The sequence below is a fragment of the Bos grunniens genome, chromosome 16 (assembly GCF_055505025.1).
Source record: "Bos grunniens cultivar Pamir isolate PY7600 chromosome 16, Bosgru_T2T1.0, whole genome shotgun sequence".
Taxonomy (NCBI): Eukaryota; Metazoa; Chordata; class Mammalia; order Artiodactyla; family Bovidae; genus Bos; species Bos grunniens.
Window position 1 is genome coordinate 21209087 of NC_141180.1, and position 26418 is coordinate 21235504.

Below are 26418 nucleotides of genomic sequence, written 5' to 3' on the forward strand. Positions count from 1 at the left end.
ACATGTTCTGAAGGGCGAAAAACTCACCCAGCCTTCAATGACAGACACCAGGGGAAAATCTTCTTACAGAAACTGTACCAAACTATAATACACCTTTTTTTTGTTCTTAAATTGCAAATGGAATAAAATCTACTAGTGCTTGTTGAACAAATTCAGTATAAACATCACTGAATTAAAACAACTGTACATATAAACAATATGACAATATAAATACTGAATTAAAAAAAAACATGAAACTAAACTAAATCACACTCACAAATGAATTCAATTAACACATTTAAATAGTTCAAGAATAAGTGGAAAGATTAGTAACTATTCTTCCCTGAATTTAGACTTCAGTCTCAGTGTCACCATAAGATTTAAGTATGGGTGAAAGGAGGATAAAAAATTTAGAAATTGATGAAGTTCAATGACACTTACTTCTTCATCATTCCTAAATTCATGCCTATTTGCTTTCCCACTGGTTTTAACCATTATTCGGTTGAATAAATGAATATATGTCTGAATCCATCTACTCATTCAATAGTTGCTTGGTGCACATTATGTGTCAGGCACTACACTAGATACAGATGGAAGTAAACAATGGTGAAGAAGAAACGCAAGGTTGTTGTACTCACAAATAGTTTATCGTCTAGTAAGTTAACAAGCCATTATACCATGTGATAAGACCTAGGAAAAAAAGATGCAAAAATGGCTCTGTGGGCACTTAGTAGGGGCCCTGGATCTTTAGTTGGGGATTCAAAGAAAGTTTCATGGCGGTGAAAGTAATGTGATGGAGTGCTAAAAGTCATTAGGTAATTAAGGGTGGAGTGGAATTAGCTGTATGCAGATGTGGAGGTCCTGAGAGTCTGAGAGGGAATGGTCAGCATGTGAGAAAGCCTGTAAGAAAAATACAAATCTGGGGTGTTTGAGGAATTGAGGAGAATTCAGCAGCGTAGCTCTGCTACAGGGTGGATGTGTGCTGGGGCGGAGAGAAGAGGCGTGGGGAGTAATGAGGCCTGAGAGACACTATGATGGGACCAGTAGTAATGTGGGTGTTCCAGTTTGATCACAAAGCCAGTGAATGAACATAGAAAGGTCATGAGTGGTGGAGAGTGAATGACAAGATCAAATGCGTATCTGAACAAAGCATACTTTGGCTAAAAAGTGGAGAAAGGGGTACAGAGACAGGAGAGAAATACTGAAAGACTTAGAGACTGGCTCATAGATTATGATAGTAATCTGAGTAAAGATCATGAACTAGAACAGCAGAAATGTGAAAGAAGTAAATGGATTTGGGTGGTAATTGGAAGGTAAATAGGGGTCCCCTGATAGTTCAGTTGATAAAAAATCTGCCTGCAATGCAGAAGACCCCAGTTGGCCTCCTGGGTTGGGAAGATCTGCTGGAAAAGGGATAGGCTACCCATTCTGGTATTCTTGGGCTTCCGTGGTGGCTCATATGATAAAGAATTTGCCTGCAATGCGGGAGACCTGGGTTCAATCCCTGGGTTGGGGAGATGCCCTAGAGAAGGGAATGGCTTCCCACTCCAGAATTCTGGCCTGGAAAATTCCATGGACAAAGGAGCCTGGTGGGCTACAGTCTATGGGGTCACAAAGAGCTGGACACAAGTGAGCGACTTTCACTTCACTTCACTAGGAGGTAAACAGGCCTTCATGACTGCAATCCTGGGGACATCAGTGAGGTAGGTGGCAGAGTCAAGGCTGAGTCACGCAGTAGAAAAATGGTAAAGTCCTTTCCAGAGATGGGAAGTGAGAGGCAATGCTGGTTGAGGCAAAGGTGGAAATAAAATCAAGTTTAGTACAAGTTTGAGGTTCCTATGTGAGTAGATGTTTGCTACAGACTATTCTCCCTAATCTATGTTGAATTACTAACCTCCAATGTGACTATATTAGGAAGTCTGACCTTTGGGAGGTGATCAGGTCGGGACAGGGCACTCTCATGAAGGGGATTGAAAGTGAAAGTGAAAGTCACTCAATCGTGTCTGACTCTTTGTGACCCCATGGACTGTATAGTCCATGGAATTCTCCAGGCCAGAATACTGGAGTGGGTAGTCTTTCCCTTCTCCAGGGGATCTTCCCAACCCAGGGGATCGAACCCAGGTCTCCTACATTGCAGGTGGATTCTTTACCAGCTGAGCCACAAGGGAAGCCTATGAACGGGATTAGCGCCTTTATAAAATAAAACCCAGAGAGATCCTTTATAAAATAGACCCCAGAGAGATCTATCACCCATTCCCCTGTCTGAGGACACATAAAAAAGAAAGGAAGATTTGGGAGAATGGCATTGAAACATGTAAAATATCATGTAAGAAACGAGTTGCCAGTCCAGGTTCGATGCACGATACTGGATGCTTGGGGCTAGTGCACTGGGACGATCCAGAGGGATGGTATGGGGAGGGAGGAGGGAGGAGGGTTCAGGATGGGGAACACATGTATACCTGTGGCAGATTCATTTTGATATTTGGCAAAACTAATACAATTATGTAAAGTTTAAAAATAAAATAAAATTAGAAAAAAAGAAAAAAAAGAAAGGCTTTTGAACCAGGAAGCAGGTCCCTACCAGACACTGAATCTGCCAGGACCTTCATCTTGGACTTCACAGCCTCCAGAACTGTAAGAAATAAATTTCTGTTGATTATAAGCCACCCAGCCTATGATGCTTTATTATAGCAGCCTCAACAGACTAAGACAATGTGAATACTGAAAGAGAATATGCAGACTGAGAAAAGGTCCTAAGAAAATAATCTGAGAAATGCTAACATTTAAATCTACAAAAGTCAAAGAGACTGAAGAATCTGAAAGACAGAAGGAAACTGGGAGACTCAGGTACCATAAAAACCCAGGGAAGAGAACTCTTTAAAAGGATGGGCTGTTTGTCCATCACTGCACAATAATATAATATTAAAATATTAATAGTAGCCACTGGGTATATGAGCTGAGAGATAATTAGAGACTTTGGCAAGAGCAGTTTCAGTGACATGATGAGGATAAAAATGAGACTGCAGAGGGCTAAGGAAATGAATGGGATGTGAGAAAGTGAAGACTAACTCATGAAGTCTGATGATGAAGGGCTGGCAACTGGGAAAAGCTATAAGGAGGAATGAGGTTGAAATGGCACTAAAGAAGGTTTTCTCTAGTTAATCATTTTTTTCCTCTTAAATAATAAAGTAATACTTGCACTTGGTAATACCTTCTAAGAGCTCAGAAGGACAGAAGGTGAAAAATATAAATAATGGTATCTCCCTCAATCTCCTAGAGAAAATACTATTACTGATTTTTTTGTGAGCCTCCTAGAAATTTTTTGTACAGACAACCAATTTGGTATACATATACATATGTGTATGTATGTATATACACACAAATGGATTTCTTTTCCTTTAAGAGTATATTCTGGAATTCTGTCCACACTGGAAATATAGTTATAACGTACCTCTTTTTAATGATCACTCTGTACTCCCTTATATGGGCTTACAGAACTTTAAGCAATAATTGACAACCATCTATATTTTTTTTCTTTTTCTTTTCCTTTTTTTTTTTTTTTTTTGGTGATTAACACCCAGGTTCAAAAAGTATCTTAGTACATATACTCTGAAGCACATGTGCAGGTATTCATGGTTTAAACTTCCAAATGCGAAACTGCTAGATCATAGGGTACACACATTTAAAGTTCTGATAATGCTAACTTATCCTCCATAATAGATAGTATCAACTTAAATTCACCCCAATAATGAATATGCTATTCATTTCTATATGCTATCACCACCAAAATGACACAGGGCTGAATTTTAAATACCTTTGGCAGTATAATTGGTAAAAAGTGGTATTTCATTAATTGCTTTAGTATGAATTTCTTTAAATGATGAGCTTGAACACATTTTAAATGTATATCAATATACAATCAACTTCAGTTCTCTATTCTGTAAATTATGAAATGTTATTTCATGTTCTTAGACCATTTTTCTAATTGTTGAACTTAACTGATATGCAAATACTATTTGTAAATTAATTAAATTAGTATTTTTTCTGTCTGTAGTTTAATTATTTCCCCCAGTTTATGCTTAGAAAAAATTCTTCCATTCCAAGAGCATAAGAAATCCAGCCTATAGTTTCTTCTACTGCTTTTAATTTTTCATTCTTTCTACTTGGATTTGGAGGGAAGGGACGATGATAGGAGCATAGTAGGGTGTTTGCTTTACATTTTACCAAATTGTAAAAATATAATGACTCATTAATTATTACTGCATGGTAATCTACTCTTAATAAGAGTTGTTTTGAGTATGTTTGTGCATATGTGTATGTGTGTGCATGATTTTCCCCTTTTTTTCTCCTTTCTCAATAATTTTCTCAGCAGGTGAGGTTTCCTATCAATACATGCAACAAAGAGTATAATGGAAAAGGCAATCAACTTGGAGCCAAGAGCCCTATGTATTTATGCCTGCTCAAATCACTCACTAGCCATGTGACATGGAACAAATAATTTATTCTTTCTGAACCTTAGTTATCTCATTTGTAAAATATAGATAATGATTTCTGGTCCTATACTTCCCACAGTTATTGTGAGAATCAAATACAATCATCCATGATTTTACAAATGTCTCATAAACTACACGTACCATACAAATAGGACTATCATTGCAAACACAGCTTTTCACAGTGATATTACATGCATTAGTTCATTTTATATAAACTATTCATCTGGCTGAGGTTAGGATGGCTATTCTTGAATTATTCCTTGCTGGAAGAATATGAAGACAGAAGAATAAATGTATGGAAATAAAATTTTTCTACTAAGATAAAGCAGTCTAAGTGGATTAAAATGCTATTGTGATATAATCAGAAACTTCAGTTGGATTTTAGCCCACAAAACTAAGGGCTCCTTAATTGGCCCATACCAGTAAACACTGGTAAGGGAAACTAATCTATAGCTAGACTGTATTGATTAATTAATGGCCTGGAATCCAATAATTTCTGAGAAGCTGTCATTCTACCTAAGTACACCATATTGAAGGAGATTCTTTATTATCTAGAATTTGTTTGGATTCTTACCTTTTGTTTCAAGCCAAGAAATTAAGTACTGTAATAGAACAGGCATTGTGGTAGAGGGTGGGGATACAAAGATTGTGTGTCTACTTGTGGAACTTCCCATCTGCCATGGTAAGCAGAAACATGGAAAGATAAACTCAATAATAAGGTGTATACACTTGGTCACGGGTGGGTATCTGGTGTAGGTGCTTAGTTTAGGATGATGCATAGGAAGAACAAAGAAATTAGGGAGCATATGACTCCTAACTGGGGTTTTGTTGCATCAGTATGAATTAGAAGTAAGCTTGTCAAAGGACAAGGTGTAGGAATAGGAAATGGTTTGGGGGACAGAGAGGGCAGCAAGATTAAAAGCAGAGAAATATGAACAGTATAGTAAGTAAATGACAGACTTCTGGTAGGAGTAGAAGGTGATAATGCTGAGCTAGGGAACAGACAGAGCCATATTCCTACCTGTAGGTTATGCTGAAGATTGTAGATTAATGAAAGTATTATATACATGTGATGAGATATTAAAAGTGAAGTTTCAAATTGAGACTCCAAGATAAAACAGATATTGCATGCCAAAGTAAAGTATCAAGACAAACTGCAGAATTTACAAAGGGAAAGTTTTGGAACGAATTCCATTACCTTGAACCTCTTGGTCAGAATAAGACTATAAAAAGTGGTGACTATGGAGAAGGGAAAGGATTCTCTGAGGGAGAATTTTGGAGAAAGCTGTGAGGCTCACCCCTTCCAGCTACCCGCCTCCCCCCAACACACATAAGGGGTTTAGGTAGGGAATGCATACAAAGTGGAGTTTGATTTTACCTGGGAAATCTAGAGGATGGGAAATGGCTAACTTTCAGTAGCAGAGCCCAAGTTGATAATTTTACATAAGGCTGCAATCTTAGAGGTTTGTCAGGGCAGAAAATTTGTGGATATTTCCTGTGGACCGGAGACTTGGAAGGGTAGAAACTAGAACAGCAATTCCTACCTAGAAACTGTGGAAGGAGTTGCAAATAAGTATCCAGAATAAAAATGTACCCACGAAACTAAAAAAAAAAAAAAAGCCAACAAAAAACAGAAACAAAAACCATAGGTGAGAGTTCCTCAGAGATGATGTATTCCTGAAGAACTCCCCAAAGCACCCCATGACAGAAGAGTCGTGTTAAACAACGCTCAGGCTCAGAGAGCATAATGGAAGGCTAAGAGAGTTTTGGGCTTCCGGGTTGTGCTAGTGGTTAAGAACATGTCTGCCAAAACAGGAAACGTAGACACAGGTTTGATCCCTGGCTCAGGAAGGTCCCCTGAAGGAGGGTATGGCAACCCACTTCAGTACTCTTGCCTGGAGAATCCTGTGGACAGAGGAACCTGGCGGGCTACAGTCCATAGCGTTGCAAAGAGTCAGACAAGACTGAAGCGACTTACACACATGCATGCAAGGTAGTATTTACTGTTTTCTTATTCCCTTTCCCCGCCCTTCTGCCTCCCATTGCCCCAGATCTGGAGAGTACCTAAAACCACGGGTAGGTAAGCTGGATGGGAAGAGTAGATGAAGAGAGAACTAAGTAGTTTATAATACTTCCTTCTCCAAAACCAGACACATTCTCTGCAATTTGTTTGGCTGGGGTAAGTACGCAGTTTTGATTACTATTTGGAGAGAACATCCATAGGCTCTGGGTCAAGACCTTTATTTAGAGTAACTATAGATTAACTAAATGAATTGTAAACTTAAATATAAAAGCAAAAAATCACAAAACCTTTGGAAGAAAACTTAGGTGAAAATCTTGGGACAGGGACACGGACACACCCCCCCGCACACACCCCCCGCCCCCTATAAAATTGCTGGTGGAAATGTAAAATTGTACAGGTACTCTGCAAAATAGTTCAGCAGTTTCTTACTAACCTAAGCAAGTACTTATATAATCTAGCAATTTCACAGTAAGCTTGTGTACTTACTGTAGAGAAATGAAAACTTACGTGTACACAACTGTTCATACGGGCTTCATTCCTAATAGCTAAAAACTAGAAACCAATGTTCTCCAGTGGGTGGTTGGTTTAATTCTGGTACATCCATACAATAGAATACTACTCAGCAATAATAAGGAACAAACTATTGACAGATGCAACAATTTGGAGGGACTTCAAGGGCATTTTATTTAGTGAAAAAAAATGCCACTCAAGGGCATTTTATTTAGTGAAAAAAAATGCCACTCTTAAATGGTTACACATTATACAATTCCATTTATATAACACTTGAAATAACAAAACCATAGAGGTAGAAAACAAAACGTGGTTGGCAGGGGACAGGGATAGGTGTAGAGAGGGGGGTATGACTGTAAAGAGTAGCAGAGAGTTCTTTTCTGGTAATGGAACAATTCTGTATCTCGATTATGATGGTGGTGGTTACACAAATCGATATGTAGGATTAGGCTGCATAGAACTATACACACACACAAATAAGTGCATATAAAAATTGGTGAAAACTGAATAAAGTCTGTAGTCCAGTATCAATGTCAATTACTTGGTTTTGATATTACACTACAGTTATATCACTGGGCTTCCCAGGTGGCTCAGTGGTAAAGAATCCATCTGCCAATGCAGGTAATGCGAGTTCGGTCCCTGGGTCGGGAAGATCCCCTGGAGGAGGGATCTTCAGTATTCATACCTGGAAAATCCCATGGACAGAGGAGCCTAGTGGGCTACAGTCCATGGGGTCACAAAGAGTCCGACATGACTCTGACTGAGCACACACATGCTATTGGGGAAGTGCTTGCAAGACTCTCTCACTTCTTGTCAGTATATGAATTAAAAAGAAAAAGAGTTAAAAAAAATTGGTTCTAATCAGGAGAAACAGAAGAAGCTGAGTATATACATCCTACAAATGAACACTACAGTTACTCTTTAGTATCTCCTGACAGTGAATAAGCAGACTTTAAAACCATACTTGGTCAGTGAGTCTCAGAATCGAAGACATCACTGCAGAGGTTTTTACTTAAAGGACATTTGAAGGAATTGAGAAAATTCTATTCCATGTGCTTACTTTTACCTCAAGACGTTGATAAATTTAAGTAGCACTTCCAGAGCAAGGTTGGCAACCTGACCAGCATTCAAAATCCTGGAATGCCTGATAGTGCGGTATGACCATGGTTTTTCAGCAATTTCAAATTTTTAAAACTTTTCAAAGTGCATTTCAACAAAAGGTAGACATATCAGAGTCTTCTCCTGTCCCTACACCCTTTCACATGATATGGCTTTAATGTGAAAATGCTGCCAATATTGATTCTAGGAAATCACTTTACTGGCTTTTATCTGATTAGATGGCTTTGGAACAATAATGACTGTGACATCCTATTGATTTTGCCTCTAAAATGTTTCTCCTATCTTGTCTCTGATTCTTCATCCCCACTGCCAACTACCTCTTTAGAGCCTTCCTTATTTCTTAAAATAGCACTCCCCCAACCCTTAATTGGAATCCCAAATTTAGTCTCTGCAAACCAAGTCATGTGAAATTCCACTGCTGGATTAATCTATATATGGCACAATTCTAATCAGGTCACTTCCTTGCTCAAACATGGTTAACGTGCCCCCACTGCTTATACAATAAAATCTGAACTCCCCATTTGACATTCAAGGATTGTCCTGTGTATGGATTGCTGGGTTGAAAATAACCTCCACTCAGAATTTTGACAACACTGCTCCAGTGACTTTTGATTTTCAATATTCTATTGAGAACTGTAATGCAATCCTTTCATACCTCCTTTATATGTAACCTAATTTTTCTTTCTAGAAGCTTTTAAGGTTTTTTTTAAGCCCTGGTACTGTGCTCTTTCATGATAATGTGAACTGGTGTGTGTGTGTGTGTGTGTGTGTGTGTGTGTGTGTGTGTGTGTGCTGGAAAGTCTTTCGTTATTTTTCACTCACTGGAATATGGTGGCCTTTCCACTATGTACATTTATATTTTCTTGGTTTTGGAAATTTTCTTGTATTATTTCTTTGATATTTTCCTCTCCAAACTTTTCTAAGTAAACTCTTCTTTTATTAGAATCTTCTGGATTGATTTTCTCATTTTCTGTTCCGCTTTCTGGGCAACTGACTTGACTTTAGTTTACATATTTTAATTTTCAAACTCTCTTGTTTCAGTGGGGTTCCTTTTCTTACAGCATATTATTGTTTTATAGATGCACAACCTTATCTTTTGAAAATATTTATTATGCTTAGAAGTTGTTTTTGGCTTTGTGTGTTGTCTCTTGTTTCTTCTGAGTTCTTTTTTTTCTCTCTTTTTTATTTGTTTTTCCTCCTGCCTTTCATGGTGAAGAATTTCCTCAGTATCTGGAGATTCTTGGCCATCTGTCTTTATTTTAAAGCACGAAAGAACTCAGTGGAAACTGTGTGCTGGAATACAGCTTACAGATTAATGAGCGTCATTGCAGAGTACTTCCTGGCCAGATGTTTTTTAAAAAGTAATTTAACATCTTTATTGAGATATAATTAACATACCATAAAATCTACTCATTTAAAGCACACCATTTTCAGTATACTCAGAATTGTGCAATTATCACCACAGTCTAAGCTTAAAACATTTCATCATTCCAAAAGAGAAACCTCATGTCCATTAGCAGTCATTTTTCATTAATTTCCCTGCCCTATATCCCCAGCCTCTAGCAGCCATTAATCTGCTGTCTGCATAGATTTGCCTATTCTGGACATTTCACAGAAATGGAATTGTACATTCTGCCGTCTTTTGTGACTGGCTTTTTTCACTTTCCGTAAAGTTTTCAAGCTTTGTCCATACTGTAGCATGTATCAGTACTCCATTCTCTTTTTAAGACTGAATAATACTGTATTATGTGGATGTATCATCTTTTGTATATCCACTCATCAGTTAATGGACATTTGGGTCAGTATCATTTTGGGGCAATTATAGATAATGCTTATAAACATTCATGTACAAGTTTTTGTGGGGACATAATGTTTTCACTTCTCTTGTATATAATTAGGAGTAGAATTACCAGCTGAAATTTTAATGCTGCTGCTGCTGCTAAGTCGCTTCAGTCATGTCCGACTCTGTGAGACCCCATAGACGGCAGCCCACCAGGCTCCCCCGTCCCTGGGATTCTCCAGGCAAGAACACTGGAGTGGGTTGCCATTTCCTTCTCCAGTGCATGAAAGTGAAAAGTGAAAGTGAAGTCACTCAGTTGTGTCCGACTCTTCACGATCCCATGGACTGCAGCCCACCAGGCTCCTCCATCCATGGGATTTTCCAGGCAAGAGTACTGGAGTGGGTTGCCATTGCCTTCTCCAGAAATTGTAATGGGGGAACATAAATGTTGGTATCTTTTTATCTGGTTGAGTTTCTCAAATTTGCTCTGTGATAAATGTAAGCCTGGTTGCTAGCCTTTTAGAGCTGGGTAGGAGCTGAATCTTTTCAGAGTTCTGGGGGGTAAGCTCTTTTCAAGCTCTGTAATTTCTTGCTCTCTTCTTTTGCTTATTATTTCCATCCTGAAGAGTACTCTCTCCATGTCTATTTCTCAGTTCAAATTATACTTGTTTTTTAAGGTATAACTCACTGCCACTGCCCTCTAAGGTCTTTCCCAATCCACCCAACAAGAAGTAATCTTACCTCCCTGCACCATTTCTTCTTGGATATTTACTTCTTCTGTTGACTCCTTAAGGTTGGGCTGTGTCTTTACTTCTCTATATTCCCTGGTAGCACATGGCTTTCTACTCTGTACATAACTCTCACAATTACCTATGTTACGGTGCAACAAGATATTTGGTTTTTAGAAATATTATTCGGCAACATTTGACTTATGTCTATGCCCCACAGTTTTACAAAGAAAATTCTAAGTTTAAGAATCATTATAAATTGATCCCCAAGGCAACCTTGGCACTAAATTCTATCAGGGCCTTACAGCAGAGTTTATGACTTGCAGATCATTGGCTAAACAGACCTGCAGGGTCTTTTGGATCAATTAAGTCTGCATGTTAAAATAACCTTTTAGTCTTTTGCACAGAAAAACTTACTGATCACATATAGTAAACCTTCTTTAGATGAAATGGACTCACTTACAACTGCTTTTCTGCCATCTTTAAGCAGTAACTCAGACCTCATGAGAATAATTTTACATTTCTAAAATGTAATGAGTGCTAAATAAGGTTTGTAGTTATCAAAAACCTTGAAAAATTCAAAATATCATGATCACTACTTCATTATCCTTCTGATACCCCAGATAGAATATTTCCTCCTCTTGAAGGAGAGAGAGAAAGTGAACTGAACAGCATTATAATGAGAAATTTAATGAGAAAGAGATCCTTGGCTTCTTGAGTTCAGAGTTCTGGTCAAATTTGGACAGTTAAGCCCACAAAGACTGACATGATGGACCAAATGAAAATCTAAAACTTCTATATAATCTAGAGACATGATTTTAAAACACAAGTAACTGACTGGAAGAAAAATTTAACAATATGAGTAATGCTGCTGCTAAGTCACTTCGGTCGTGTCCGACTCTGTGTGACCCCATAGATGGCAGCCCACCAGGCTTCCCCGTCTCTGGGATTCTCCAGGCAAGAACACTGCCTGGAGTGTTTGCCATTTCCTTCTCCAATGCATGAAAGTGAAAAGTGAAAGTGAAGTCGCTCAGTAGTGTCCGACTCTAGCGTCCATGGGATTTTCTAGGCAAAAGTACTGGAGTGGGGTGCCATTGCCTTCTCCGAATATGAGTAATAGTGGCTTACAATCCCTTGTAATAATAAAGGACTACTCCAAATCCTTAGATAAAGGACAAATAGCTCAACAGAAAATGGGTAAAGGGATCAATAAGCAAGTCATAGAAGAAGAAAACTTCTGAAAAGGTGTTCAACTTACCCAGCATTAGGGAATGGAAATTAAAACAAAGAAATGTCTGCTACCGCTACCTGACTTTTTTGTGAGGGGCAATATAGCATAAAGTTAAGAATGTACACTCCAGAGCTAGAATTCTTGAATTTGAATCACAGTACTGCCGTTTTCTGATGTGTGACCTTGTGCAATTCACTCATTTCTCTGTTTCAGTTCTCTCATCTTCAAAATGAGGTCACGAATGTAACTCGGGTTGTTATAATGATTAAATGAGTTCATTTATGTGAAGTGCTTGACCAGTGTGTGACACGTAGTGCACACTGTGTGTGTGAGTGCCAAGTCGCTTCAGTTGTGTCAGACTCTTTGTGACCCTATGGACTGTAGCCCGCCAGTCTCCTCTGTCCAGGAATTCTCCGTGCAAGAATACTGGAATGGGTTGCCAAGCCCTCCTCCAGGGGATCTTCATGACCCAGGGATAGAACCTGGGTCTCCTGCATTGAAGGCAGATTCTTTACCGCTGAGCTAGCCGGGAAGCCCAGTACATACTGTATATGTGTTTACTATTTCTATTCATCCATCATATTGATAAAATATAATGGTTGTTTGAAGGATAAAAGTAATTTTTAATATTGATGTATAGTTGCTGGACAATGTTATATTAATTTCTGCTGTACAACAAAGTGACTTAGTTTTATATATATATATATTTTTTTTTTCTAATAGTGTTTTCCATTATGGTTTATCACAGCATATTGAATCTAGTTCCCTGTCTATACAGTAGGACCTTGTTATTTATCCATGGATAAAAGTGAGCCTAATCTATGGGTGGGAATGGAAATTAGTACAGGTTTTTTGAAGAACAATTCGATATTGTGTATACTTCATACTAGAAGTTCTTCAGAAATCTAACCCCATCACATAAGGAGAGAAAGTCACATAAGAAAAATGGTCATTACATCTCTATTTTAAGCCCAAAAATGGAGAAACAAAATATTCATCAGCAGGGAAGTGAAGTACACATGTTACAAAAAACTGTTATTGTTAAGGAGAATAATGTAGATTTATATGACTGACATATAAAGTTGTCCAAAATATTTATTCTATAAAGCGAAGTCACAAAGTAATACATATAGTATGATCCCACTTATGTGAAAGGCTTCCCTGGTGGCTCAGTGGTGAAGAATCTGCCTGCAGTGCAGGGGACTTGGGTTTGATCTCTAGGTCAGGAAGATCTCCTGGAGAAGGAAATGGCAACCCACTCCAGTATTCTTGCTTGGGAAATCCCATGGACAGAGGAGCCTGTTGGGCTATAGTCCATGGGGTCGCAAGAGTCAGACACGACTCACTGACTAAACACCAACAACACCAGCTTTATGAAAATAAGCAAAATATACATATGCATGCATTTACGTATGGATTTTTAAAAAAACGGTTTGAAAATATACAAACTGTTAATGAGGTTATTTGTATGGGAAGAAAAGGAAGGTGAAGAGGGACTTCTATTTTTTAAGCTGTACTTAATGTATTGAAACTTTTTTCTTTTACACAAAGACACAAGCATTTTACAGTACAATTTAGAAACTGCAAAAAGGGGTTGCTTACTTAGGTTTGCCTAGAGTTTCTGCAGACTTGCTATAAGAATAGCAATGCTTTTCTACTTAGATTTAGACACCACATACCATTTTGGAAGAAATGGCCTGATTTCAGCAACTGATGCATATGGCACAAGACCAGGGGTCTTTGGAAAAATTTCTTAATGATACCAGTAAGGTTACCAATTTGAGGAACTCAGTTGATTAAGACCTTGTACCTTAGTTCTATTTATCTGTGTTTTCAGATGATCTGATGGCAAGAGGGTCTTTTTTTTTTTTTTGAACTGTGATATATTCAAACTTCTAGTGAGTATATCCCTATATAAGAAGAATAAAGTTTCTGAAAAATTTCTGTTTAGAAAACCTCTATAAATGGATTTGAAAGACAAAAAGGATTATCTAATATTTGAGATTTATTAGCACTTTTTTTATTATGCTGTATTTATTTAGTATGCTGTATTTGAGCCAGAAAGATACTACTATTGACTGAAGCAGAATAGCATGGACGTCACATATAAGGAATTTAAATCACTGGAAAGGCTGAAAATGCGCTGCCTATATAATAGCAATAGCAGACTCCAGGAGAATATAATCTCTTGGTAATTCAATCCAAGAATTCCTCTAGGCTACCTGAAGCAAAACAGAATAGGAGAGAGCACTTGGTTTGAAATTGAGAAAGTGATATTTAGTCAAGTTTATAAAATAAAGTACACCTACAAAAAATATCTCCTTGTCTTTCAAGTTTATACGTGATGCTACAGAGTTTAAGGAACTAGTGATTGAATTAGGAATGTTTTAGTTGCTATACCATATCCTTGTCCTTAAAAACCAATATTCTGAAAAATCTTGTCATTCTATTTTATTGAGACTTATTTATAAAATGATTTGAATTCTTACAATGATGAAAGTTGTAGAATAATAGGAATCTAAGGGAAAATATGAGAATAAAAGATTTTTTTTTAAATGATTACCTTTAAACAAAGAGGTATAAAAGAGATATCTAACAATACAATTGCACTGCAATTGAACATACTTGCAAATTTCACAGAACATCTCTAAAGTGGTTCAAGGATAAGAAGAGCTGATAAAGCTGTAGCCTCTCATCAATTCAGTATAGGGGAAAAGTTACTTTATTTATAAAATAAGAGTAACTCTCTGCCTGGCAAGTCTATAATCTGCAATTATGAGATTACAATCTATATTTCTACTTATTATGTCGGTAGCTGGAAATAATGGACTTATTACTGAAAAGAAAAAGAAACACCCAAGTATAAATAGGAGGATCATTATGAAAGGCAGACAAAAGTTTAAATCCAAACTCTACTAATTAGCTGTGTGACTACGGGCATGCTTCTCAATCTCTTTTGCCTTAGTTCCTCATCTGTAAAATAGTATCTAATCTCATTGCATTACATGAGAGACTACATTAAAAATACCTGGCACAGAGTAAGCACTCAGTAAATACTGGTGACAGTGGTGATGTGTCAAGACACAAGAGTACCATTTCCTAAATTCTGAGCATTGTGGAGACATGAATTATTACAAATGTGTTCTAGCATGCATTCAATCATTTTAGAAGGCTGTTATCCTTCGAGAGCTATGCATGTGAGGTTTGCTCAAGCTGGTAGTACTAATTATTGAATTCCAGGCTTCCTTTTAAAAAAAAAAAAAATTTTTTTTTTTTTTACTTATTTAGTTGGCAGCGCTGGGTCTTAGTTGTGGCATGCAGGAGCTTTGATCTTCATTGTGGCATGTGGAATCTTTAGTTGTAGTATGTAGGATCTAGTTCCCTGACCAGGGATCGAACCTGGGCCCCCTGTATTGGGAGCAGAGTCTTAGCCACTGGACCACCAGAAAAATCTCAAGGCTTCCTTTCCATACACGCCTTCTAGATGTGACTGTAAATTAATAAGGCCGAGTCCATATAGTATACACAAAGAGCAAGACAGCAGTGAAGACCATGGACTCAGAGCAAAGCTGCCGAAGTTTAAATACCATTTTTACTATTTACTAAGCAGTATAAACTTGGAACCTCTGTTTCTCAAACTTGTCATCTGTAAAATGGTGATAATATTAGTATTTCTCTTACAGGGTTATTCTAAAGATTAAACAAGATAAAGTATATAAAGCATTTAGGACAGTGCTCAGAAAATGTTAGCTATAGCCATCAGCATCCCTTAGAGGCATTCTACAGAAGAAAGATACACCTTGGACCACTAGAACACAATTCGACAGAAACAGCACAACTGACTCTTAAATTAGTTCTTAGGTATCTGCACACTCTTCAATATTATAAGATTTTTAAACTGGTTTGGTATGTAAGCTAATATTTTGTACCGTGCCTCAATATGAGCAAGACAAAAAAGTAAATTTTTTTATCAGTTCTCTAGGACTATCACTGATGCACAGTTAGAGAAGACCAAAGTATCTTACCAAAATGCACTGTAAAATTGCTTTCTGTGTTTTAAGCAAGTGAACGCCTACCTGTCATCGGTATTGCGAAGAGAGGGAAGCCGAAAGCTCGTGTTTCGGTCAAGCTTTGACTGGCTTTTGGTCCTCTTGATGGAGCCTTTTAGGCGCTTGCTGAAGAACCCCTAGAATGAAAAGGCAGAAGGTGATAGGAAAAAGAACAAAAGGGGAACCTTGCTATCTCCTAAGTCGTCTGCACTGCCTTTATAAAAGCTACTCAGATTCTTATAATGAAGACCAGAAACAGAATCCAGCTTTCAATTTTTTAATTTGTAAAACACAGTTGCTGGAAACCACTTGGTAATGTGCTAAAATTCGTTTTCTTCCAAGATAACTGGGAGAATTAGAGTTTTTGATGGCACTTAAGTTCTTATTTCTTAAACTGTCCCTATACTAGCTATGGTAAAGAAACTTCTAAGTTTTAAGGTCATAAGTTGGCGGTCTCAACAGTGGCATAATTTGATCTATGTCATCTTGGATATGGTATTTATGATGTTAACTTTTAAATATAGTTTAACTATTTCAAAATGAAATTGGTATGTATCATTTATGAAATCAGTGAAGCACCTAGACTTCAGAAGAGCAAAGTGCCTTATAGTTTTTAGCCCCTGCTTGCTTTGTGCCACTTCTACCAAACCACCCAGAGTGCCCTGAACATCGTCCAGTCTTAGCACCTGGCAAATAATGGACATTCAAAAAAGCTTGCTGAATACAAAAAATAAATACAAGAATGAACATCAATGAGCATTTCTTTTAAGAAACAATTCTACTGTTGGCAGATGAAAGGACATCTTACAGAGGTACCTCAAAATGTTTTGACAAAAGATTGTAATTCAAAGAAAAGTATTTTGTTGCATGGAAATGACTCTAATCACCTGGTGATGAATATTATTAGCTTATAGAATCTGTGTACAATAATATTTCCAAAAGGAAGAAAGAAATACTAGGCCAATAACAGCACATCAAATCTGTTATATTCTTTTAGTTACCATTAAACCCCACTGTTTTGGAGTAAAGACTATATTAATCACAACAAGCTAGGTTATACTTATCTAATAACTTTACAATAATATAATCTCACACAAAATATCACACACAAATTTCACACACACACAAAATAATAATCTCACACAAAACACACTACGTCTCTCTGAGCAGGTTAAACGTGATGCGGACCTGGCTCTATGCTATGCTCACACAGGGTCTTGTGCTAAGTGTGGCTCCACCTCTGTGCTTCTACAGTTGTTGCAGCAGGATAAAGGAAGTGTGGGGAATTTTGTACTTGCTCTGAAAGCTTTATGTCACTAATGGTCTCATTTTATTAGACAAAAAAGCCACATGACCACGCCTAACTTTAACAGGGAAAGAACGTACAATCCAGAAAGATAAGTGGAGATATCCAGTGAACAGCAGAGTGGACTACCACCGCTGTTCCACGCTAAGTATGGTTTGCAAACACATAAGCACTCTGAGAGAATGATGGAAATTACTTATTTCAATCAGAATTGGAACTATTTAGCTGACTGAAGAAAAATGCTTATGTTATTTCTTGTTCTTGTAGTCCAAAGAATAAGGATAAAAACTAGAAAATATCACATAGACAAAATTCCCTAAGCTGTTTTTGATTTCCCAGGTTTTTTATTATAGGTGTTACTGAGATTGATTGGAAGGAAAAAAAACAAGGCTATTTTTACAGTACTATACTTCTTAGAGACAGGCATTTGCTGGTTTCCTGTATAATCTTAGCATCATTAGGGAAAGTCACTGGTATTTGTTCTCCAAGGCAGAGGTTTTATTTACTACCTTCTATAATTCAAAAAAGATGAGTCATCACATTTTCTTAAGAATGGAGTCAGCAAGCAGATCGAAATTTATAGAATTCTATTAGGATCATTTATTGTTGGTTCAAAAACCACAAGCCTAAGTTGAGATTCAGCCCAAGGACCCAACTAAATACATATATAAATACATTTCTAACAAAACTATAGTTAAGTAGTTAACTGAGAATGTACTAGTAGATGTTCACTAATATAGTACTTTATCTTTCTGTGGCACTTTTATCTTATACTTCATATTTTAATCCATTTATTTATTAAATATTTATTTTATATGTATATGGTATAAAGCATCATAACAGCTATTGTAAGGGTACCAAAGATTAAATAAAATCCTTGCCCTCAAAAGGCTTGTAGTTTAATACAGGACTAGAAATAAATATAATATATATATTATATATTATGCCTGACATATATGCCAGACATATATGCCTGACATAAATATGCCTGACATATTTAATCACAAAATAAAACTATCTTATTTCTTTGAATCTAGGACAACAGTGATTGTCACACCATTATTTTATGAATACTAAGAAAAAAAGCTGCCAATTAAACTATAACAAAATGACATCACTTAGACTCTTTATTTTGCATTAAAGAAGTTGTCTTTTTAATGACTTAGGTTGGCAGGTTTTGTCATATATCACATAGTGTACACAAAGAAAGAACATACACAAAACTGGTTAAGGTATTTAATGCTTCTTCATTCTTCTGAACTATTTTTTTTGACTCAGAGTAGTTGTTATTCATGTTTTTCCACAAAATACCATGATATATTCTCTCTTTTAAGAACACTGATGATGAATGGCATGTTTTAAAAGATAAACTATGGAGATGTTAAAAGATGAAAAAATTTACATCTCGGAATTGATGAAACATGGTATTATTTTAGAGAGGTACATAGGAAATTATTTCAGGAGTTCAGAGACAGAAGAGGTTGCATCATCTATTGAAATGAAGGGACATTGTACGGAAGAAGTGGTATATGCTAGGTCCCAGAGAGAAGACATGATTGGGGTTTGGAGGAATTGAGGAGCAAGGGTACTCTATGGACCACAGCTTGAGAAAAACACCACACAGGGTATACATTAAGTAGATTTAGTTTGGTTGGTAAATTATGAGTTGTAACGACAAATAAGATTGGAAAGTTGATTTGTCCAGCTATTGCGTTTGGGTGGACTCTGGGAGTTGGTGATGGACAGGGAGGCCTGGTGTGCTGTGGTTCATGGGGTAGCAAAGAGTCAGACACAACTGAGTGACTGAACTGAACTGAATGTATAATTGGCAGAGACGAGATACCCCACGTCCAAAGTCAGGAGCGGTGGCCTAGAGGAGACACCCCATGTCCAAGGTTAGGAGCGGCAGCCGTGAGGAGATACTCCACGTCCAAGGTAAGAGAAACCCAAGTTAAGATGGTAGGCACTAAGAGAGGGCATCAGAGGGCAGACAGACTGAAACCACAATCACAGAAAACTAGCCAATCTGATCACATGGTCGACAGCCTTGTCTAACTCAATGAAACTAGGCCATGCTGTGTGGGGCCACCCAAGATGGATGGGTCATGGTGGAGAGGTCTGACAGAATGTGGTCCACTGGAGAAGGGAATGGCAAACCACTTCAGTATTCTTGCCTTGAGAACCCCATGAACAGTATGAAAAGGCAAAAAGATAGGACACTGAAAGAGGAACTCCCAAGGTCGGTAGGTGCCCAATATGCTACTGGAGATCAGTGGAGAAATAATATAAGAAAAAATGAACGGATGGAGCCAAAGCAAAAACAATACCCAGTTGTGGATGTGACTGGTGATAAAAGCAAGGTTTGATGCTATAAAGAGCAATATTGCATAGGAACCTGGAATGTTAGGTTCATGAATCAAGGCAAATTGGAAGTGGTCAAACAGAAGATGGCAAGAGTGAACATTGACATTCTAGGAATCAGCGAACTAAAATGGACTGGAATGGGTGAATTTAACTCAGATGACCATTATATCTACTACTGTGGGCAGGAATCCCTTAGAAGAAATGGAGTAGCCATCATAGTCAACAAAAGAGTCCAAAATCCAGTACTTGGAAGCAATCTCAAAAACAACAGAATGATCTCTGTTCGTTTCCAAGGCAAACCATTCAATATCACAGTAATCCAAGTCTATGCCCCGACCAGTAATGCTGAAGAAGCTAAAGTTGAATGGTTCTATGAAGACCTACAAGACCTTTTAGAACTAACATCCAAAAAAAGACGTCCTTTTCATTACAGGAACTGGAATGCAAAAGTAGGAAGTCAAGAAACACCTGGAGTAACAGGCAAATTTGGCCTTAGACTACAGAATAAAGCAGGGCAAAGGCTAATAGAGTTTTGCCAAGAGAACGCACTGGTCATAGCAAACACCCTCTTCCAACAACACAAGCGAAGACTCTACACATGGACATCACCAGATGGTCAACACAAAAATCAGATTGATTATATTCGTTGCAGCCAAAGATGGAGAAGCTCTACACAGTGAGCAAAAACAAGACTAGGAGCGGACTGTGGCTCAGATCATGAACTTCTTATTGCCAAATTCAGACTTAAATTGAAGTAGGGAAAACCACTAGACCATTCAGGTATGACCTAAATCAAATCCCTTACAATTATATAGTGGAAGTGAGAAATAGATTTAAGGGACTAGATCTGATAGATAGAGTGCCTGATGAACTACGGACTGAGGTTCGTGACATTGTACAGGAGACAGGGATCAAGACCATCCCCATGGAAAAGAAATGCAAAAAAGCAAAATGGCCATCTGAGGAGGCCTTACAAATGGCTGTGAACAGAAGAGAAGCAAAAAGCAAAGGAGAAAAGGAAAGATATAAGCATCTGAATGCAGAGTTCCAAAGAATAGCAAGAAGAGATAAGAAAGCCTTCCTCAGCGACCAATGCAAAGAAATAGAGGAAAACAACAGAATGGGAAAGACTAGAGATCGCTTCAAGAAAATCAGAGATACCAAAGGAACATTTCATGCAAAGATGGGCTCGATAAAGGACAGAAATGGTACGGACCTAAGAGAAGCAGAAGATATTAAGAAGAGATGGCAAGAATACACAGAAGAACTGTACAAAAAAAGAGCTTCATGACCCAGATAATCACACTAGTGTGATCACTCACCTAGTGCCAGACATCCTGGAATGTGAAGTCAAGTGGGCCTTAGGAAGTATCATTACAAACAAATCTAGTGGAGGTGATGGGATTCCAGTGGAGTTATTTCAAATCCTAAAAGATGATGCTGTGAAAGTGCTGCATTCAATATGCCAGCAAATTTGGAAAACTCGGCAGTGGCCACAGGACTGGAAAAGGTCAGTTTTCATTCCAATCCCAAAGAAAGGAAATGCCAAAGAATGCTCAAACTACTGCACAATTGCACTCATCTCACACACTAGAAAAGTAATGCTCAAAATTCTCCAAGCCAGGCTTCAGCAATATGTGAATCATGAACTTCCAGATGTTCAAGCTGGTTTTAGAAAAGGCAGAGGAACCAGAGATCAAATTGCCAACATCCGCTGGATCATCAAAAAAGCAAGAGAGTTCCAGAAAAACATCTGCTTCCATCTATTGACTATGCCAAAGCCTTTGACTGTGTGGATCACAATAAACTGTGGAAAATTCTGAAAGAGATGGGAATACCAGACCACCTGACCTGCCTCTTGAGAAATCTGTATGCAGGCCAGGAAGCAACATTTAGAAATAGACATGGAACAACAGACTGGTTCCAAGTTGGGAAAGGAGTACGTCAAGGCTGTATATTGTCACCCTGCTTATTTAACTTATATGCAGAGTACATCATGAGAAACGCTGGGCTGGAGGAAGCACAACCCGGAATCAAGATTGCCGGGAAAAATACCAATAACCTCAGATATGCAGAAGACACCACTCTTATGGCAGAAAGTGAAGAAGAACTAAAAAGCATCTTGATGAAAGTGAAAGAGGAGAGTGAAAAAGTTGGCTTAAAGCTCAACATTCAGAAAACAAAGATCATGGCATCCAGTCCCATCACTTCATGGCAAATAGATGGCGAAACAGTGGAAACAGTAGCTGACTTTATTTTTCTGGGCTCCAAAATCACTGCATGGTGACTGCAGCCATGAAATTAAAAGATGCTTACTCCTTGGAAGGAAAGTTATGACCAACCTAGATAGCATATTCAAAAGCAGAGACATCACTGTGTCAACAAAGGTCAGTCTAGTCAAGGCTATGGTTTTTCCTGTGGTCATGTATGGATGTGAGAGTTGGAATATAAAGAAAGCTGAGCACCGAAGAATTGATGCTTTTGAACTGTGGTGTTGGAGAAGACTCTTGAGATTGCCTTGGACTGCAAGGAGATCCAACCAGTCCATCCTAAAGGAGATCAGGCCTGGGTGTTCATTGGAAGGATTGATGTTGAAGCTGAAACTCCAATACTTTGGCCACCTGATGCGAAGAGCTCACTCATTTAAAAAGACCCTGATGTTGGGAAAGATTGAAGGTAGGAGGAGAAGGGAACGACAGAGGATGAGATGGTTGGATGGCATCACCGACTCAATGGACATGAGTTTGGGTAAACTCTGGGAGTTGGTGATGGACAGGGAGGACTGGCATGCTATGTTCCATGGGGTTGCAAAGAATCAGACAACTGAGCAACTGAAGTGAAGTGAACTGATAATGCTATATCTATCTTAAAATCCACCACAGAGATTAAACCTTAAAATTATGGTTGTTTACAGAATACAGATAAGGGAAATTGTAAGATGGCCCAGAGTTGTTGGTGAGGTAGTAGAAGCTACTACAAAATTCTGTTTTCATTTCCTTGATATAACTGAACTATGGTTTTCATCTGAGAAGACTATTTAGCTCAAAGCTTGGCTCCTTCTATACCTTTGCCTGGACCAACCAGGTTGCACTGAGCCTTCCAGCAACATTATTTCCTCTTTGAAGCCTCAGAGTGTATGGTATGTCCTCTTGCCCACCAGCCCCTCTGAGCAATTCCTTATATACAGGTCAGTAGGCTCTGTACTGTGAACAGCCCTAGCTACCGCTGAGTGGATGGGAATAATTGACCTAAAGCTACCTAAGAGAATGGTCCTGGTAACGGTTTTACCTCTAAGCATGTAGTATCATCTGGTAGATACTAACTGCTCTAGCCTGATCCCTAGCCATTCCCTGCTTAGTGCTTTAGACACCAGCAACTCTAAAAGCCTCCAATTTGTCACGTCTCTCTGCTACTGCTCATATTCCTTCCCTTTTCCCTGTTTAAGTCATCCTTTCAGACTCAGCTGAGCCATGATCTCCTCTAAGGTGTCTATTTTGGCAATCCCTGACGCTGTTTAGATTAATTGTCCCTCCTATGTGCTTCCAAGAATCTATAAATATAGCCAGTGTTACATTTAGCACGCTGCATACCCACTGATGTGTTAACAGTCGTCTCTATTAAATTCTAAACTTCTCAGGACAGGGACTAAACAATTTTTGCATTCCTGGGCAAGGCTGGTATCTGGCCATCTAGTAGGGGCCCAATGTATGTTTGTAGAACTGAAATTAAATAGGCAGTGAAATGAATAAAACCCATCATGGTGCTTCTGGTAAAAGTGCCACCATGGAGAGAATAGGGAACCCTGAGTCAGGAAGTATGGCTTCAAATCCTGGCTCAAATTTCTCCTAGGTGAATGACACTGGACAAATCATAACTTTGAGGTTTCAGATTTCTTAGAGGTAAAATGAGGATTAAAATTTTCTCTTCCTAAGGCCATCTCAAAGAATAAGATAACTGAATGCAAAAGTACTTTTAAAGTAATGGAAAATGGGTACCTATAAGTATTAATTGAAATGAATCTAGGATGAGAGACTACTGAACAGGTTGGTGAAATCATGATTTTTTTCCTTCTAGAAACTACTGCAACGAAGAAAGGAAAGCAAACTAGAAATAATTCCCATAGCATCAGGGATTTGGGGCTATTTTGCTCAGTGATATATGCCAGTGCCTGTAAGTGATACCTGGTATATCATAAGTGTTCAGTAAACATTTGTTGGCTGAAAGAATTTATTGAAGGCCTCCTGGGTTATCAAGCACTGGCCAGGTGCTTTCCAGTATGTGGTGACATTTAATTCATGGAACAACTCCACAAAGTAGGTATTCAATAACTTGATATAAGTAATAGAGTTTATAGGTGAGGAGTCAGAATTTAAATCCAGTGTAATGCTAGTACTGAAAAAGCTTCATTTATTCATATATTTATTTGTCAGATACTTGAGGCACTTGAGATATATCAATGAACAAAACAAACAAAACTCTTTTTCTTCATTAATCTTACATACCAGTGGAAGGAAGCAGACAATAAACAAAGAACAAAGTAAATTAGCAAAAGAAAGTGAAAGCGAGGTAGCTCAGTCGTGTCTGACTCTTTGTGACCCCATGGACTGTAGCCCACCAGGCTCTTCCCTCCATGGGATTCTCCAGGCAAGAATACTGGAGTGCGTTGCCATTTCCTTCTCCAGGGGATCTTCCCAGCTCAGGGATTGAACCCGGGCCTCCCGCATTGCAGGCAGATGCTTTAACCTCTGAGCCACCAGGGATTCAAGAGAAAACCACTGTTAAAAACAGAGCTGTGTAAAGAGGACTGGGAGTACAAAGTGGTCATTGCAGACCTCATGAAGATTATATTGAATAAAGATCTGAAGGAGGTGAGTCAGCCTTGGTACTTCCAGCACATACTGGAAGGGAAAAGCATTCCAGGCAATGTGACTAGGCTCGGCAAAGCCTTTAAGGCAAAAGCATGCCTGGTATGATCAAAAAAGAGTCAAGAAGTCACTTAGGCTGGAATGGAGAAAGCAGTAAGAAGAGTTGTGGGGAATGAGGTCAGAGAGGTAGCATGATGGTGCTGGTCTGGGGAGTGGGGTAGGCGGTATGCTGTGTAGATCCTGGAGGCCACTGTAAGGACCTCACCTTGTGCTCTGACTTCTAAGGAAATCTACAATGAGAGACAAGACCATTCAAAGCAGTCATAAATAAGTATTTGCTTTTCTTAGAAAAATACTCTCAGCTATGAAACTTTAATATGATTCTAAGCAGGAATGTGCAATATATGAGCAGTTCATTTTCTTCATGAACAGTTGATCACCTGTCTATCAATAGCTGAGATATGGAGACGTTCTCTGGCTTTTCCCAAGTCACAGAGCTGCCAAGTGTCAGAGTAAAACTTCAAGTTCAGGTGGTCTGACTCTGGAACTCTTGCTTTTTAACCATAATACTATACTAATTCTCCACATTCTAATTTCTCTTTGAATACTCTAAGTACTATACTATAATGCATTTTCCCATGTTCAGTTCAGTTCAGTCGCTCAGTTGTGTCTGACTCTTTGTGACCCCATGAATTGCAGCACGCCAGGCCTCCCTGTCCATCACCAACTCCAGGAGTTCACTCAAACTCACGTCCATCGAGTTGGTGATGCCATCCAGCCATCTCATCCTCTGTCGTCCCCTTCTCCTCCTGCCCCCAATCCCTCCCAGCATCAGAGTCTTTTCCAATGAGTCAGCTCTTCTCATGAGGTGGCCAAAGTCCTGGAGTTTCAGCTTTAGCATCATTCCTTCCAAAGAACACCCAGGTCTGATCTCCTTTAGAATGGACTGGTTGGATCTCCTTGCAGTCCAAGGGACTCTCAAGAGTCTTCTCCAACACTACAGTTCAAAAATGTACACTATACTTAATTTCTACATGTATCTTATTATAGAATTATACATCATAAAGAAATAGAAATGCAATACGACAATTCAAAAATATGAGAGGAAAAAAGAAAACAAATTAAAAACCTCCACTAATGTGACATTTGATGTAGAAAAATTTGCTCCTAAGGCTCCTATCTATAAAATTAAACTAGAGTAAAATTGAAATCCTACTGAAGTTACTTTTATATGTAACTGATTCTGTGGTTACTGAGAAAAAAAATCCAAATATAAAATTTTAAAATAGATGAATACCAGTTAGGAAAATCTCTCTCTCTCTTTCACATAAAGTTATGATATCTATGTCTTATGTTAATTTGGAGAGTAAATGATACTCCTATAAATGTACCCTAAAAATCCCATAGCATAAATGCAAACAAAGGAGAAGACTACAAATAAACTTGATTTCATCCTTCTAAATGACTCAAACCTAGTCTGAAAGAACACCAATAAAACCCTTTAAACAAGTCCTACCCCATCCAAGTTTCCTTTGAAATGCTCTTGCTACCGTTTACACTTCTTAAAAATAGTAAAAAGCTTACTGTTTTAAACAACAACACTCTCGTGGCAACTGATACAATTAAAATGACTTAGATTAAGAAGTTGATACTCATTCTTTTTTTGTCAAAATAAGGCTTAAAATTAGCAACAGCCAGTGAAAGAGATAAAATCAAATGTGTCTTTCTCTGGAGCTTGGTGAATGTTAAGATAGCGATAAAAGTTGTTCACCACCTACAGATTGGAGTAACCCCCAAAAGACCGAACTTGGCTATCAGGGCATGATTGGTAACTGGAATAAAACTGCTGCTATGCAACCGCTCTCAGAAGCCTCAGTGGTGGTAATCAGACACTGACTTGCGGGTGTCCTAGCACTGCTGCTGTTCCCTTAAGACATAATAGAGAGGCAGCAGAGAGACATGTCATCACCT

The 26418-nt window shown here is 38.3% G+C and overlaps 1 protein-coding gene across 17 annotated transcripts in view; it reads right to left on the reverse strand.

The window, feature by feature from the left end:
• The window catches only part of RASAL2 (RAS protein activator like 2), a 399585-nt gene that overhangs the window by 46908 nt on the left and 326259 nt on the right, over positions 1 to 26418 (reverse strand). For 11 of the 17 annotated variants that reach the window (XM_086343655.1, XM_086343654.1, XM_086343653.1 and 8 more), the window contains one exon: positions 15940 to 16049. In XM_086343655.1, the coding sequence (XP_086199781.1) occupies positions 15940 to 16049 (110 nt within the window). Of the gene's footprint in view, positions 1 to 2560; positions 2612 to 15939; positions 16050 to 26418 lie in introns of all 17 variants that reach the window. The other 6 variants (XM_086343651.1, XM_086343645.1, XM_086343644.1 and 3 more) reach the window with 1 other exon arrangement.